Source organism: Muscardinus avellanarius, assembly GCF_963383645.1.
Source record: "Muscardinus avellanarius genome assembly, chromosome: X".
Taxonomy (NCBI): Eukaryota; Metazoa; Chordata; class Mammalia; order Rodentia; family Gliridae; genus Muscardinus; species Muscardinus avellanarius.
The window spans coordinates 45,052,094-45,068,340 of record NC_137792.1 but is presented as its reverse complement, the minus strand read 5'-3'; the positions used below and the strand labels follow the sequence as shown (position 1 = coordinate 45,068,340).

At 49.4% G+C, this 16,247-nt stretch overlaps 1 protein-coding gene across 6 annotated transcripts in view; it reads left to right on the top strand.

The window, feature by feature from the left end:
• KDM5C (lysine demethylase 5C) overlaps positions 1-16,247 on the top strand; it is a gene marked incomplete at both ends in the record, with an annotated part of 37,716 nt that overhangs the window by 20,714 nt on the left and 755 nt on the right. For 2 of the 6 annotated variants that reach the window (XM_080718300.1, XM_080718299.1), the window contains 12 exons: positions 5,306-5,425; positions 5,535-5,729; positions 9,302-9,483; positions 9,570-9,694; positions 9,822-9,969; positions 11,454-11,559; positions 12,381-12,739; positions 13,484-13,622; positions 14,725-14,904; positions 15,039-15,176; positions 15,374-15,973; positions 16,112-16,190. In XM_080718300.1, the coding sequence (XP_080574426.1) occupies positions 5,306-5,425; positions 5,535-5,729; positions 9,302-9,483; positions 9,570-9,694; positions 9,822-9,969; positions 11,454-11,559; positions 12,381-12,739; positions 13,484-13,622; positions 14,725-14,904; positions 15,039-15,176; positions 15,374-15,973; positions 16,112-16,190 (2,371 nt within the window). Of the gene's footprint in view, positions 1-5,305; positions 5,426-5,534; positions 5,730-9,301; positions 9,484-9,569; positions 9,695-9,821; positions 9,985-11,453; positions 11,560-12,380; positions 12,740-13,483; positions 13,623-14,724; positions 14,905-15,038; positions 15,177-15,373; positions 15,974-16,111; positions 16,191-16,247 lie in introns of all 6 variants that reach the window. The other 4 variants (XM_080718298.1, XM_080718297.1, XM_080718301.1 and 1 more) reach the window with 3 other exon arrangements.

Below are 16,247 nucleotides of genomic sequence, written 5' to 3'. Positions count from 1 at the left end.
TACATCCCCCGCTTTATTTATTTATTTATTTATTTATTTATTTATTTATTTAGGGTCTGGGGATGGAACCCAGGGGCATTTGACCTCCGAGCGACACCCCCTGCCCTATTTTTTATTCTTTATTTTGAAACAGGGTCTCACTGAGTTGCAGAGGGCCTCCCAAATGAAATAAATAAAATAGGGCTGAGTGTGTAGCTTGGAGGTAGTATGCCCCTGGGTTCAATCCCTAATCCCTAGTACCACCAAAAAAAAAAAAAAAAAAAAAAAAAGGAAGAAAAGAACCTGGAAGCTGTGAGGTCCTCAAATGCTGGGCAACTGAAAAGGTGACTCTGTCACTGTAATAAAAGACGGAAGATTAATTTCTGAAGAGGTTAAAATAGAGGAGCTGTGGATTGCAGTCTCTTAGTGCTTCGAGGGTGGAGTTACAGCGAAGAGAGTAGGGTTTTATCTGTGTGAACACACTAGATGTTGAGGTTCCCAGATATCATCCTCTTTGTCTATGAGAACATGCAGGCAGGCCTTTTTTCTGTTTATTTTTTTTAAAAAAAAAAAGGAGGGGGTTTTCTCTGGGGAATCTGTCTGGCCTAAGAGGAGAGATCTAGAGTTTGCTCAACTGAATGGCTCATCTAGATTTCCCTACAGTGAAGCTCACAGGTGCCAAGTTTCACCTATGTACTCAGAAAGCTTCTATACAGCTTTTTCTTTCTCTTAAATATAAGTAGCGCTCCACTGATTAACAGACAACCAAAGAAACCCTAGAAAACGAAATAGAAGCAGACAGGAAGAAAATACCACGAGAAACAGACAGGCAGAAATAAACTTCAAAAGTGAAAGAAACTTCCTTGTCAGATAAGCATGCATATGTATTCCTCCCTTATCTAGCTTGCTCCCTTGCGGTGTCAGTTACCTTTGGTCAACTGCAATCCAAAAACAGTAAATGGAGAAGCCAGGTGCCAAAGCACATGCCTATACACTCAGTACCAGTACCTGAGAAGCTGAAACAGGAGGATCACAAGTTCAAGGCTAGCCTCAGAAACTTAGCAAGGTCCTCGGCAATTCCGTGAGACCTTGTTTCAAAGTAAAAAATAAAAAGGGCTGGGGTGTAGCTCAGAGCTCAAATGCCCCTGGGTTCAATCCCCAGTGCCCCCCCCCCCAAAAAAAAACCAACCAGGGTAAAGAGCATACCATGTTGGTGGCACACGCATGTAATCCTAATACTTGAGAGGCTGAGACAGGAGCATCGCAGGTTCAAGGTCAACCTCAGCAGACTTGGGATTTCTCATCCACCTAGTGAGACCTTGTTTCAAAACAAAAAATAAGGGCTGAGGATATAACTCAAAGGTAGAAGACCCTTAAGTTCAATTCCCAGCACCTCACACACACTCAAAAAGGGCATACTGAGAACATGCTGAGCTCCTAAGGATCAAAAGTATGACAGAAGTGAAGAACTTAAAAAGCTTATATGAGGTGATCTCTCAAAGTACGATGACAAAAGTAGGAAAAGGCGTAAAAGTAGAGGTAAAAGTAGATAATTTTTCTAGGAAGTTAGATATTCAATTGATAGGAATTCTGAAAAGAGAGAGTGTATGAAAACTGAGCAGATAAACTCATTGATGAAATCACTCAAAATTTCCTTTAACTGAAGAATTGAGTTTCCACAAAGGGCCTATCAGATACATGAACGAATAAAGATCCACACTAAGATATAACTTGTAAGTTTTTATATCAGGCCCTGGCTCCAGGAGAAGCTTGTAAACTTCTTGAGAGCCAGGCGCGGTGCTTGTAATCCCAGCATTTGGGAGGCTGAGACAGGAGGATCTGGGTTTGCGGACAGCCTCAGCCATTTAATGAGGCCCTTTGCAACTCAGTGAGACCCTGTTTCAAAATAAAGAATAAAAAATAGAGCTGGGGCATAGCTCGGAGTTAGAATGCCCCTGGGTCCCAACCCCAGTACTGCCACAAAAAAAAAAAAAAAAAAAAAAAAAAAAATTCTTGAGAGAGAAACTTAATTTAGAGCGTTAGAAATGTCAGCTGGGTGTGGTGGCACACGCTTGTAATCCCAGTACTTGGGAGGCTGAGACAGGAGGATCGCAGGTTCGAGGCCATGCTCAGCTACTTAAGCTCTCTCCTACTTAGTGAGACCTTATTTCAAAATAAAAATAAAATGGGGCTGGGGTTGTAGCTCAGAGGTAGAATGCCCTTGGGTTCAATCCCAGTAACACACACACACACACACACACACACACACACACACACACACACGAGAGAGAGAGAGAGAGAGAGAGAGAGAGAGAGCGAGCGAGCGAGCGCGAGCGAGCGCGAGCGAGAGAGAATATGAGAATGCGAATGGCAAAATGGCAAAGGAACCTTATGAGTCTGAGCAGAGAGACACTAGTAAAGTAGTGGAAGGGGTTGGGGCGGGAGAGGGGAGGTACCAGGAAGGAAACAGACCACATGATGGTATGTCAGTATATGAATGTGCCTCTCAATCTCGCTATCGTGTATAGTTGCAATGCATTTATAAATTGTTTTTGTGTATGTGGTACTGGGGATGGAACCCAGGAACCTTTTACCTCTCGGCTACACTCCCAGCCCTATTTTATTTTTATTTAGAAATAGGGTCTCACTAAGTTGATAAGATCTTGGCTGAGTAGCTGAGGCTATCCTCCAACCTGTGCTCCTCCTGTCTCAGCCTCCTTCAAAGCAGTTTTCACTTAGAATTCTTTTTAAAGTTATTTTGAGATAAGGTCTTGCTAAGTTGCCAAGGCTGGCCTCGAACTGCAATCCTCCTGCCTCGGCCTCTTGAGTGGCTGAGACTACAGATGTGCACCACTATGTCCAGTTGATTTGCATCTTAGAAGTCTGTTGCAGTCAAGTGCGAGAATAATAATAGAGATCCCCGCCTCTCAAAAAGTTCTCCCTGCCACTTCTCAGGAAGCTATTGGAGGCGTTTGAGCACAGTGGAGGAAGAAGCCACGAAGGAGGAAGTCATAGGATCTAGGAAACAGGAGCCCTGTCACAGGAGCCAGGGGGTCCAGGGAGAACAGCTGGTCCAGAGCGGATCAGAAGTCCCTGTGAGAGAGTGTCACAGAAAGGTGAAAACGGATAGGAAAGGCGAGGGGAACACTTGCCAAAAACTAGGCTTACCAGTATATGCGAAGAACAGCAAGCAAATACAGAAATAGGCTGGGTTTTTCGTTTGTTTGTTTGTTTGTTTGTGTGTTTATTTGTCTTTTTTTTTTTTTTTTGTACTGGGGGTGGAACCCAGGAGCTTTTCTATCTCCGGGCTATATTTCCCAGACCTATTTTATACTTTATTTGGAAACAGGATCTCACTAAGTAGCTGAGGCTGACTTTGAACCTTGTAAGCTTTTATATCAAGCACTGGGTCCAGAACTGTGCAATCCTGTCTCAGCCTCCCAAACGCTGGAATTACAAGCATGTGCCACCACACCTAGCTTTTTTCTTTTTCATTGTTTTTTTGTTTGTTTTGGTACTAGGGGGTTGAACCCAGGGGCATTCTACTTCTGAACTACCTTCCTAGCCTTTTTTTTTTTTTTTTTTTTTTTGGTGGTACTGGGGGTGAAACCCAGAGGCTTTCTACCTCCGGGCTATACTCCCAGACCCATTTTATATTTTATTTGGAAATAGGGTCTCACTAAGTTGCTGAGTCTCACTAAGCTGAGCCTGGCTTCGAACCTGCTCGATCTTCCTGTCTCAGCCTCCCAAGCGCGGGGATTACAAGTGTGCGCCACCACGCCCGCAAGCCCTTTTTATTTTTTATTATGAGTCTTGTTAAGTTGCTGAGGCTGGCCTTGAACATGGTGATCGTAGCAGCTTTTTCTTTTTCTTTTTCTTGCAGTACTGGGAAAGGAGTACCTCTGAGCTATACCCCCAGCCCTATTTTTTGTTCTTTATTTTGAAATGGGGTCTCACTGAGTTGCAGAGGGCCTCACTAAGTAGCTGGGGCGATCCATGAAATGCGATCCTCTTGTTTCAGCCTCCTAAATGCTGGGATTACAAGCCTGTGCCACCACACCTGGCTTGTAGAAGGCTTTTTTTTTTTTTTTTTTTTTTAATATTGTCCAGAAGCATATTACTTAGGGTTTTTAAGGTCAATGTTAATGTAATCAGAAGAGGGAAAAGTGATTGGCCCTGGGAAGGGAAAAATGGCAGGCCCTATTGCTTTAGAACCATTTGAGTATTGAAACTGCAGCTATAACTGATAAAAAGTAAATATTAACATAAAAAGCTTGGCCACCTTAATGAAAAGTGGTACTTATGATTTATGTCACAATTGCTAGGGAAGTTGAAATAACTTGATAGGTCCATTTCCTATTTGTGACTCAAATATTGTGTCTTTTTTCTTTTTATTTTTTTGGTGGTACTGGGGTTCCTGGAAACCCTTCTACCTCAGGGCTATACTCCCAGACCTATTTTTATACTTTTTTATTTGGAAACAGGGTCTCTTAAGCCAGAGCAGCTGGCTTCAAACCTGTACGATCCTCCTATCTCCACCTGCGAAGTGCGGGGATTACAAGCGTGCGCCACCACGCCCGGCCCATATATTCTGTCACTTTTCAGTATAGATCAGAGCCTTGAAGAGATTCGGATTCTCTTTTCAGAGTTGCAGGGCTGGGGTTCTGTTGTCATAGTATTCCCTGTTGCTTTCCTTTGTGTCTTTATGGATCCTACACTTAGCTGGGTGCGGTGACAAGACTCTTTAAAATGGGAGGATCTCAGGTTTGAGGCTGTGTGCAATAACTTAGAGATCCTATTTCAAAATAAAAGCCGGGCGTGGTGGCGCACGCTTGTAATCTCCGTGCTTGGGAGGCGGAGACAGAAGGATCTTGCAAGTTCGAAGCCAGCCACAGTGGCTTAAGAGACCCTGTTTCCAAATAAAAAAGTATAATATAGGTCTGGGAGTGTAGCCCGGAGGTAGAAGGGTTTCCAGGAACCCCAGTACCACCAAAAAAATAAAAAATAAAAATAAAGTCAGGCATGGTGGTGCATGCTTGTAATCCCAGCATTCAGGAGACGAGACAGGAGGATCGCGGTTCGAGGACAGCCTCAGCTACTTAGTGAGGCCCTCTGCAACTCCGTGAGACCCTGTTTCAAAATAAAGAATAAAAATCAGGGCTGGGGGTGTAGCTCAAAGATAGAATGCCTCTGGGTTCCATCCCCACTACCATACATGCACACGGGCACCCGTGTTCACATACACACACGCCCTTGCACTTGGATCAGGTTTGTGCCGACTGAAAAAACCTCTGTCTCAGTCGCCTTGGCCTTTCTTGTTTGTCAGGTGGTCCGCACAAACCAGTGTGCAGGAGAATTCGTTATTACCTTTCCCCGTGCTTACCACAGCGGCTTCAACCAAGGCTACAACTTTGCCGAGGCTGTCAACTTTTGCACTGCTGATTGGGTGAGTCTGGAGTATGGTGGGCTGGCAGGGAGAAGCAGGAGGCTTGTCGGGAAGCTGAGGCCCCACTGCCTCCAGACTTGGCTACCCTCATCCTCCAACGCGTCCACAGCTGCCTGCTGGGCGCCAGTGCATTGAGCACTACCGCCGGCTTCGAAGGTACTGCGTCTTCTCCCACGAGGAGCTCATCTGCAAGATGGCTGCCTGCCCGGAGAAACTGGACCTGAACCTGGCAGCAGCTGTACATAAGGAGATGTTCATCATGGTACAGGAGGAACGGCGTCTACGAAAGGCTCTCCTCGAGAAGGTGCGTGATGGGAGAGTACTGGGTCAGGCCCCCTAGCCTGGTAGGGGTTGGGGAAGATAGGGACCATGCCAAGGACAAAATGTAGCTTTTACTCTTGGAGTTAAAAAAAACAAAAAAAAAGAATTAGACATGTCAGCGGTGGCTTGCATACTTGTAATGCCAGTACTTGGGAAGCTGAGACAAGAGGATCATGGGTTCAAGGTCTGCCTCAGCTACTGAGTGAGGTCCCCTCCCTCCCTGCTTCCCTCCCTCCTTTCCTTCCTTCCTTCTTTCTTTCCTTCCTTCCTTTATTTCCTTTTTTTGTAATATTGGGGATGGAACCCAGGGGTATTTTACCTCTGAGCCACACCCCCAGACCTATTTTTTATTCTTTATTTTGAAACAGGGTCTCACTGAGTTGCAGAGGGCCTCACTAAGTAGCTGAGGCTGTCCACGAACCGTGATCCTCCAGTCTCAGCCTCCCAAGTACTGGGGTTACAAGCGTGCGCCACCACGCCCAGCATAAGACTGCTACAAAACAAAAAAGTAAAATTGGGCTGGGAGATGTAGCTCAGTAGTAGAATGCCTTTGGTTCAGTCCACCTTAAAAACAAAAAATCTATGTCAAACCAACTCTTGCATGTGGCTGCTGCTATTTTTGATAATATATGAAGACAATGATTGAAACATGGAACATGTCTTAGGAACTGTTGTTATCTAACGTTGATGCTTCAGTATCTTAATTGAGAGCAATGATGATGCCAAGTAGAAAGCAGTACTTTAAAACATTTCTCTGCTGGGCATGGTGGCATACACTTGTAATCCCAATATTTGGGAGGCTGAGACAGAAGAATTGCAGGTTCGTGGCCAGCCTTAGCTAATATTTAGTGAGGCCCTCCACAACTGAGTGGGACCCTGTTTCAAAACTAAAGAATAAGCCGGGCGTGGTGGCGCACGCTTGTAATCCCCGCGCTTGGGAGGCGGAGACAGGAGGATCACGCAGGTTGGAAGCCAGCCGCGCTGGCGTAAGAGACCCTGTTTCCAAATAAAAAAAATATAAAACAGGTCTGGGAGTGTAGCCCTGAGGTAGAAGGGTTTCCAGGAACCCCAGTACCACCAAAAAAACCCCAAAACTAAAAAATAAAAAATAGGGCTGGGGGTGTGGCTCCTGGGTTCCATCCCCAGTGGCCCACACACACAACATTTCTCCTCAGTATGTGGTAGTTATGCGCATAGCTGAGTGGAAGCTGCCGCACAGCCATAAAGTCCACTCATGTAGGTTCACTTGCTGCCAGCTTCAAACTCCATATGTGTTCCAGTAGGAAATGGACTGAGCCTCCTGTGACATGACAGAGGAGGGCTGGCAGTGTAACTCAGTGCGATGCATGGCTAGCATGCACAAGGTCTTAGTCACCTCCCTCCAAAAAAACAAAAAAAAAAGATTACAAAGAAATCCTGGTTCTGAAAGTTCCCTTGGGATAATACTTTCTTTTGAAGCTCATTTCTAACTTTCCTGTAAGCATAGGCTGTAGGGAAGAGTTCCAGCTGTAGGAGTGTTAGAAGTCTGAGGTCTCTTGGCCGTCGGTCACATTAGTTGGTGAGTCCCTGGGCTTTTCCCTCTGTTCAGTGCTATTATTAAGTGATGGCCTTTGGCTGTGCCTCACTATGGGAAAGAGCCAAAACAAGGTGGAGAGAAGAGAGATGTTCATACTGGCATTCAGTTTTTGGTTTTGTTTTGTCTTTAACTAGATTGAGCCCTTTTTATTTTTTATATTTTTATTTGTTTAGGTCATACTGGGATGGAGCCCAGGGGCTTTTCTACCTCCGGGCTGTCCTCCCAGACCTATTTTTATACTTGATTTGAAAACAGGATCTAAGTTGCTGAGAGCCTCATTAGGTAACTGAGGCTGGCTTTGAACCTGGGCGATCCTCCTGTCTCAGCCTCTCAAGTGCTAGGATTACAAGCGTGCACAACTACGCCCGGCTTAATTTTTTATTTTGAAACAAGGACTCACTAAGTTGCTGAGGCTGACCTCTAACCTGTGATCCTCCTGTCTTAGCCTTTCAAGTACTAGGTTTATAGTTGTGCAGCACTGCACCTGGCCTGACACTGAGAATTCTTTACGTGTGGCTCTTATTTGGAAGAGCGGTTCTGGACGTCCCATTCCTAGGATCCTTAAGAGTTGATGTGTGTGTGTGTGTGTGTGTGTGTGTTTAAATACTTAATTCTAGCCGGGCGTGGTGGCGCACGCTTGTAATCCCCGCGCTTGGGAGGCTGAGATAGGAGTATCACGCAGGTTCGAAGCCAGCCTCAGCTACTTAGTGAGGCTCTCAGCAACTTAGTGAGACCCTGTTTCTAAATAAAATATAAAATAGGTCTGGGAGTATAGCCGGGAGGAAGAGAGCCTCTGGGTTCCACCCCCAGTACTACCAATAAATAAATAAATAAATAAATACTTAATTCTAAGCACTAATATACTTGTCTAAGTCCCTAGTTGCTTTTTGTTAATCTTTATAACAATCTAACAAGAATGGTAGTTATTCTCATCTTACAAAATAAACTGAGACCCAGAGAGGTATAAATAATTTATTCACCATAACACAAATGAAATAAGTGACAGAGTGGGATTTGTAATTTGCAGTGTGGGCTCAGAGCCTATGAAGGCGTTAGTTGTTGAAGTTGGCATATAAGATAAAAGTGTTTAGCCGGGCGTGGTGGCAAATGCTTGTAATCCCAGCATTTGCGAGGCTGAGACAGGAGGATCGTGGTTCGCGAACAGCCTCAGCTACTACTTAGGCCCTTTGCAACTCAGTGAGACCCTGTTTCAAAATAAGGAATAAAAAAATACGGCTGGGAGTGTAGCTCGGGAGTAGAATGCAGCTGGGTTCTATCCCCAGTACCACCAAAAAAAAAAAAAAAAGATAAAAGTGTTCGGTATTTCCTTTAAAATATCTAATATTGCCCATAATGTGTTGCACCGGGTTGTCTTTCAATTACTTCAAAGAGCTGCTTTTCCCTCATTTCTGAAATGAATTGCTTTGTCTTCGTCTGAGCAGCAGGAGAAATCATTGGCTTAGGTTTGGAAGCCATGTTGGAAAAGTAACTTTAAACCCTGAACCCTAGGGCACGCAGTAGAATTTCTGTGAGCTCTTGAGATGCATGTGGTGTCTCCTGCCTGCTAAGCAGCCAGCACAGGGCCTGGAGCACAGTGAGTGGCTCCATCACTGGAGGACAGCATTGTTCCCCAGCACACACCTGCCCTGCCTCCTCTCTGCTGCCTGGTCCTCCACCGTCCTCACCTCCTCTCAGCCAGAAGGTCCTTTGTACCACTCTCAGTCCTGCCTGATTTTTCTTCCTCAATAAAATTCTCTCTGCCAGGGCCCATGCTGATCCTGCCCTGGTCCATCTAGTTGCCCCGGCTTTGAGAGTCTGCATTTGAAGGGGTGGGCAGGTGTGCTCTGTGCTCTTTGGCCTCCCAACCCTGTGACCCTCAGCATAGATTTGGGTCTAACGCGGGGTTCACTGGTAGCGGAGATGGGGTATCCGCCACCCAGTCTGGCTCCTTATAACACGTGTGGGTTGGATGTCTTCAGGGCATCACAGAAGCTGAGCGAGAGGCTTTTGAGCTTCTCCCGGACGATGAGCGCCAGTGCATCAAATGCAAGACCACGTGCTTCCTTTCTGCCCTGGCCTGCTACGACTGCCCCGATGGCCTCGTCTGCCTTTCCCACATCAATGACCTCTGCAAGTGCTCCAGCAGCCGACAGTACCTGCGGTGAGCATAGTGCCCGGCAGGGGGAGTGGGCCTAGGAGGAGGCCGCGGCGCTAGGCCTGACGTGCTCTTCCCTCCTCCTCCTCCAGGTACCGGTACACCTTGGATGAGCTTCCCGCCATGCTGCATAAGCTGAAGGTTCGGGCCGAGTCCTTTGACACCTGGGCCAACAAAGTGCGAGTGGCCCTGGAGGTGGAGGATGGGCGGAAGCGCAGTGAGTGATGGGGGGGTCGGAGGGACTTCACAGGCAAGTTCTGCTCCCTTCTCTTCTGTCCCCCTGCCCTCTTCCACTGCCTTTACTCAGTGCTGCCTACTCCTTGCTGCTCTTGTTCTCCCTCCAGGCCTTGAAGAGCTGAGGGCACTAGAGTCTGAGGCCCGGGAGCGGAGGTTTCCCAACAGCGAGCTGCTACAGCGCCTGAAGAACTGCCTGAGTGAGGCAGAGGCTTGCGTGTCCCAGGCTCTGGGCCTGGTCAGCGGCCAGGAAGCTGGGTATGGTGGCATGAGGTGTTGGGGCACAGAGAGCCCGCTGAGGATCTGTACCTAGGAAAAGGGCTGCAGTGGGCCCACAGGACATGAGCAGGGAGTTGCCAAGCACCAGGGTGTGAGATGGCCCGGGAGGCGTTGGGGAAGCCAAGGAGGCCAGACAAGTTGGCATAGAGAGGAGTGTCCCAGTTATAAGAGCCGAAGTGTTCCTTTTCATCAATATCTGTAGAAGATCAAAAAGACGGGCTGAGGGATTTTGTGGGCAGGGAGGAGTTGTGGGAGATTTAGGAGTGCAGAAACAGGATAAAAGCCAGGTATTGTAGCACATACCATACCAGAACTTGGGAGGCTAAGACAGGAGAATTGTAGATTTGAGCCCAGCTTCAAGAACCTAGTGAGGCTCAGCAGCCTAGTGATACCCTGTTTCCAAACAAAAATTTAAACCGGGCTTGGGGTTTAGCTCAGAGGTAGAATGTTCATGGTTTCAATACCCAGAACCAAAAAAAAGAAAGAAAGAAAGAAAGAAAGAAAGAAAGAAAGAAAGAAAAGAAAAGAAAGACAAGATACAGGCATATAAACCTGAGCACGGTTTTGGGTTCACAGTGTGGGATGAATTGAAAAATCTAGGGGCTAGGAATGTAGGTCCAGTGGTATGGCACTCACTTAGTGTACGTGAGGCCCTGCTTTAGTTTCATGTTCCTCCCTGTCAATATATATTTTCCTCCCTCCTAATTGTTTCTCATCAATGACTATGAATGCACTTATTGTTTAAAACCCTCCATGTAGCTGGGCGTGGTGGCGCACGCTTGTAATCCCCGCACTTGGGAGGCTGAGACAAGAGGATCACATGGGTTCAAAGCCAGCCTCAGCTACTTAGTGAGGCTCTCAGCAACTTAGACCCTGTTTCCAAATAAAGTATAAAATAGGTCTGGGAGTATAACTTGAAGGTAGAATGTCCCTGGGTTCCACCCCAGTACCACAAATAAATAAATAAGTAAATAAGTAAATAAATAAAACCCTCCATGTAAGACACTTTCAAAAATAAAAGGACTAAAATATATATACATATATATAACAGGAAGTGTAGCTCAGGGTTCCATCCTCAGTACTGCCAAAAGCAAAACAAAAAAACCCTTCATGTAGCCAGGTGTGATGGTGCACGCTTGAAATCCTAGCATTTGGGTTGCGGTTCAGGGACAGCCTTAGCTACTTAGTGAGGCCTTTTGCAACTCAGTGAGACCTTGTTTCAAAATAAAGAATAAAAAAATATAGGGCTGAGGATGTAGCTTGGAGGTAGAATGCCCCTGGGTTCCAACCCCAGTACTTTAAAAAATAAAACCCAGCCTGTGACCTGGGGTGCCCTAGGGGTGAGATCAAAATAGACAGGTGTGGTAAGGAAAGGTGCTGGGTGTTACAGCTGAAGGGAAAGGACTAGGTTCAGGTTCAGGACTCATTCCCCACGTGTAAAACTCTGTCCTGTCCCCCCCAATCCCCCACAGAGTGGCTGGTCTACAGATGACCCTCGCTGAGCTCCAGGCCTTTCTGGACCAGATGAACAACTTGCCTTGTGCCATGCACCAGATTGGGGATGTCAAGGTGAGGAGAGCGCTGCTGAGGGACCAGGGGGTGGGGAGTCTGAGCAGCACGCCACTCTGGGCTCCCCTAGCAAGCTTCCAGTGTTTGGGTGAGGCAGGGTGCATGTGTGAGAAAGAGACATGAGTAAGGATGTAGTGACTGCCTCTTAGACGTGGGATTTGAGGGGCAGGGCCATGTGTACAGGTTACAGAGTCGAGGCAGGATTTCCTGGAGGAGGAACCCATAAAAAGGGTGCTTGTTGGGCCTGGGTAGAGGAGAGACAGGATGGAGAGGGCAGCCGCTGCCAGCATGAGCGTGAGGGTTTGTGCTAGGACCAAGCATTGCATATCGTTTCTTAGGGCTGAAGGTTTCTTGGTGCTTCAAGAACGTAGTCTTCTGCAGAGAGATAAATGAAGCACAGGTTCTTCATCAACCTCTGTTAAGAATTTCTAGTGGTGAACCAGGCATGGTGACACATGCCTGTAATTCCAGTTGGGAGGCTGAGACAGGAGGATTGCAGGTTCCAGGCTAGCACGTGGTAATTTAGCAAGACCCTGTTTCAAAATAACAATTATTTTAAAGAAGAGGGCTGGGGGTGTAGCACAAATATTCAACATCAAAGAAATCTCTAGTTGTGGGGCTTAAGAATGTGCATTTAACGAGTTTCTCAGGGCATCTTAAGGAGCAAGAGTGTTAGGTCACGGAGGAGAGCCCTACCCACATCGGGTTTCCTTTTCCCAAAAGATTGCCTGGGAAGAAGGAAGCGGGGCCGGGGATTGTGGTGGTGGGACCTCTAAGTGGGCCCAGCTGAGGAGTTCGTTCTTCCTCCTATATCCTGGTAGGGTATTCTGGAACAGGTGGAAGCCTACCAGGCAGAGGCCCGTGAGGCCCTGGCCTCGCTGCCCTCCAGCCCAGGGCTGCTGCAGTCCCTCTTGGAGAGGGGGCGGCAGCTGGGGGTGGAGGTGCCTGAGGCCCAGCAGCTCCAGCGGCAGGTGGAACAGGCACGATGGCTGGATGAGGTAAAACGCACCCTGGCCCCGTCAGCCCGAAGGGGCACCCTGGCTGTCATGCGAGGGCTGTTGCTTGCGGGCGCCAGTGTCGCCCCTAGTCCTGCTGTGGATAAGGCCCGGGCTGAGCTGCAGGAGCTGCTGACCATTGCCGAACGCTGGGAGGAGAAAGCCCACCTCTGCCTGGAGGCCAGGTGGGTGAAGATGGTTGCTGTAGTAGCTTTGGGCGTCACATACGTGGTTGGTGTAGAGACTCTCCTCCTTGCCTTCTGTCCCATCTTACCCTTTTAAAAAACAACCCTCAGCTGGGCATGGTGGCATACACTTGAAATTCCAGTACTTGAGAGGCTGAGACAGGAGGATTGCAGGTTCAAGGACAGCCTCAGCTACTTAGTGAGGCCTCTGCAACTTAGTGAGACCTTGTTTCAAAATACAAAATAAAAACTAGGGCTAGGAGTATAGCTCAGAGGTAGAATGACCCTGGGTTCAACCCCCAGTACCGCAAAGGAAAAAAGAAAAAAAAATAAAACCTCCTTATACACAGGCAGAGAGGAGATGGCCTGGCCCTATAGGCTGGCTTGTGCCCATGTACAGAAGCACAGTAGCAGGCAGCAGGGCACATGTAGAAAGGTGTCACACATAGGAAGTCTGACAGGCTGAGCCACAGGTTACACGCACACGGGGTACGTGTAGGTGCTGACGGATCTGCGGACAGGCAGAGTCATAAGAGCTGGGCAGCAGGGCACATGGGCGCTTGCAGTCTGGAGGAAGCAGGGACTGGCAGCCATCCATAGGTGGTATAAATACGTAGGCCCCAGTGGCAGCAGGAAAAACGAGCGCTCAAGGGGTTTGGGCAGATAGATCTGGTGGTCAGGCCGGGCCTCAGGTAGGCTGGTCCTATCAGGCTGAGTCTGGAAATTTCCTCTCTCTACCTTTAGGCAGAAGCATCCACCAGCCACACTTGAGGCCATAATCCATGAAGCTGAAAACATCCCTGTTCACCTGCCCAACATCCAGGCTCTCAAGGAGGCTCTAGCTAAGGCCCGGGCTTGGATTGCTGACGTGGATGAGATCCAGGTGAGAACTGTTCTTGCCAAGGTCTTAATGTCTGTCCAAGAAAAGGTGGCACACACCCTATTTGGGTGAACTAGAGACTCAAAGGGGCTGGTCCACTGTGGCCAGGCAGGTATGTTCAGTTAGGGACCTGAGAGGAAGTGTTGTGAGGCTGGTCCAAAGAAAGTTGGGATGTTGGTTATGTGATGGGGCAGGAAGCTAGATGATATGGGAGTAGAGCAGGGCAGGTGCCTGGAGGGGCTGACAACATCAGAACAGTCTGGTCCTCCAGCCGAGCTGAGCCAGTCAGTGTACATAGGTTCTGTTGCAGAGTCAGGTGGGCGTTTCCCCAGCCACTGGCTGTATTTTGACTCAACACTTGAGTACACCTGGGCATAATAGCGCACACCTGTATTCCTAGTACTCGGGAGTCTGAGGCAGGAGGATCACAGATTGGAGCCTAGCCTCAACAACTTAGCAAAACCCTCAGCAATACAGCACTGCCCTGTTTCAATATTAAGCCAGGTGTGGTGGCACATGCCTGTAATCCTAGCACTTGGGAGGTTGAGGCAGAAAAGTTACAGGTTCGAGAGCAACCTCGGCAACTTAGACTCTCAGCAACCTAGCGAGACCCTGTTCCAAAACAAAAAATACAAAATGGGCTGGAAGCCGGGCGTGGGGGTGCACACTTGTAATCCCAGCGTTCCGGAGGCTGAGGCAGGAGGATCATACAGATTCAAAGCCAGCCTCATCTTCTTAGTGAGGCTCTCAGAAACTTAGTGAGACCCCATTTCCAAATAAAATATAAAGTAGGTCTGGGAGTATAGCCTGGAGGTAGAAAGCCTCTGGGTTCCACCCCCCAGTACCACCAAAAAAAAAAAAAGGCTGCTGGTGTCGCTGGGAAGTAGGATTAGCCCCTTGGTTCAGTCCCCAGTACCAATAAGTAAATACAAGGCCTGAGGCCTTGGGGTGAGAATGCCCCTTCGTTCAATCCTTAGCACCAAAAGAGGAAGGAAAAAGAAAGACTGTGAGTACAGTCCATCTTCCTAGCTCAGGGCTGGCATGGAGTTAAGCGGCAGTGGACATTGGCAAGTTGAACTCAGCTTTCTCTCACCCCTGTTCCCAGAATGGTGATCACTACCCCTGCTTGGATGACTTGGAGGGCCTGGTGGCTGTGGGCCGGGACCTCCCCGTGGGGCTGGAGGAATTGAGACAGCTGGAGCTGCAGGTACTGACAGCACACTCCTGGCGGGAGAAGGCCTCCAAGACCTTCCTCAAGAAGAACTCCTGCTACACGCTGCTGGAGGTGAGACCCAGTCTGTGGACCCACGGCCTCTCCTCGCCCAGCTCGGGTATCTGAGGGCCACTAGGAAGGGGTGGGGAAGAGCGGGCATGGGAGGTGGGGAAGCCGGTCATTTCCCCTCTGTCTGCCTGCCTCAGGTGCTCTGCCCGTGTGCAGATGCCGGCTCAGACAGCACCAAGCGCAGCCGGTGGATGGAGAAGGAGCTGGGGTTGTACAAATCTGACACAGAGCTGCTGGGGCTGTCTGCACAGGACCTCAGGGACCCAGGCTCTGTGGTAAGGAGCTTAGACACAGATGGGCAGAGAGCCCGGCCGTAATAGGGTGGGATAGGGTGTCTGAGCCGGGTGACCATGGGCAGACCGCTTGTTCCCTGAGCCTCAGTTCTCCTGTTATGGGGGCGGTGTGCTGAGGGGACCAGACAAAGGAGGGGCCGGGCCACTGACTGACTCTTCCCCCGTCCCGGGCACGGCAGATCGTGGCCTTCAAGGAAGGGGAACAGAAGGAGAAGGAGGGCATCTTGCAGCTGCGTCGCACCAACTCGGCCAAGCCCAGTCCGCTGGTGTCGTCGAGCACCGCCTCCCCTGCGACATCTGTGTGTGTGTGCGGGCAGGTGCCGGCTGGGCCGGGAGCTCTACAGTGCGACCTGTGTCAGGACTGGTTCCACGGGCGGTGTGTGTCAGTGCCCCGCCTCCTCAGCTCCCCGCGGCCCGGCCCCGCCTCGTCCCCACTGCAGGCCTGGTGGGAGTGGGACACCAAATTCCTGTGCCCGCTATGCATGCGCTCACGGCGCCCGCGCCTGGAGACCATCCTGGCACTGCTGGTGGCCCTGCAGAGACTGCCCGTGCGACTGCCCGAGGGTGAGGCCCTGCAGTGCCTCACCGAGAGGGCCATCAGCTGGCAAGGCCGTGCCAGACAGGCCCTGGCCTCTGAGGACGTGACCACTCTGCTGGGACGGCTGGCCGAGCTCCGCCAACGGCTGCAGGCTGAACCCAGGGCCGAGGAACCCCCAAGCTACCCTTCAGCCCCCGCCTCTGAGCACTCCAGAGAGGGCGGTGGCAAGGACGTCCCCAAGGTGAGCCGCCCCGGCTCTCTAGTGTCCACTCTGCTTCAGCACAGCTGCCCTGCCCCATTCTGTCCATCTGTGTCCTCGCTGTGTTCCCAGCCGGCAGCCCGCATCGGCCCTCCTCCCCATCCTTGCTCTCCTTGCCAGGTCCAGGGCTCATTAGAGAATGGGGACAGCATGACCAGTCCTGAGAAGGTGGCTCCGGAGGAGGGCTCAGGTAAGAGAGGTAGGTCTAGGTGTGGTGTGCATAGACCGTCAACATGACAACAGAGGGACCCACATG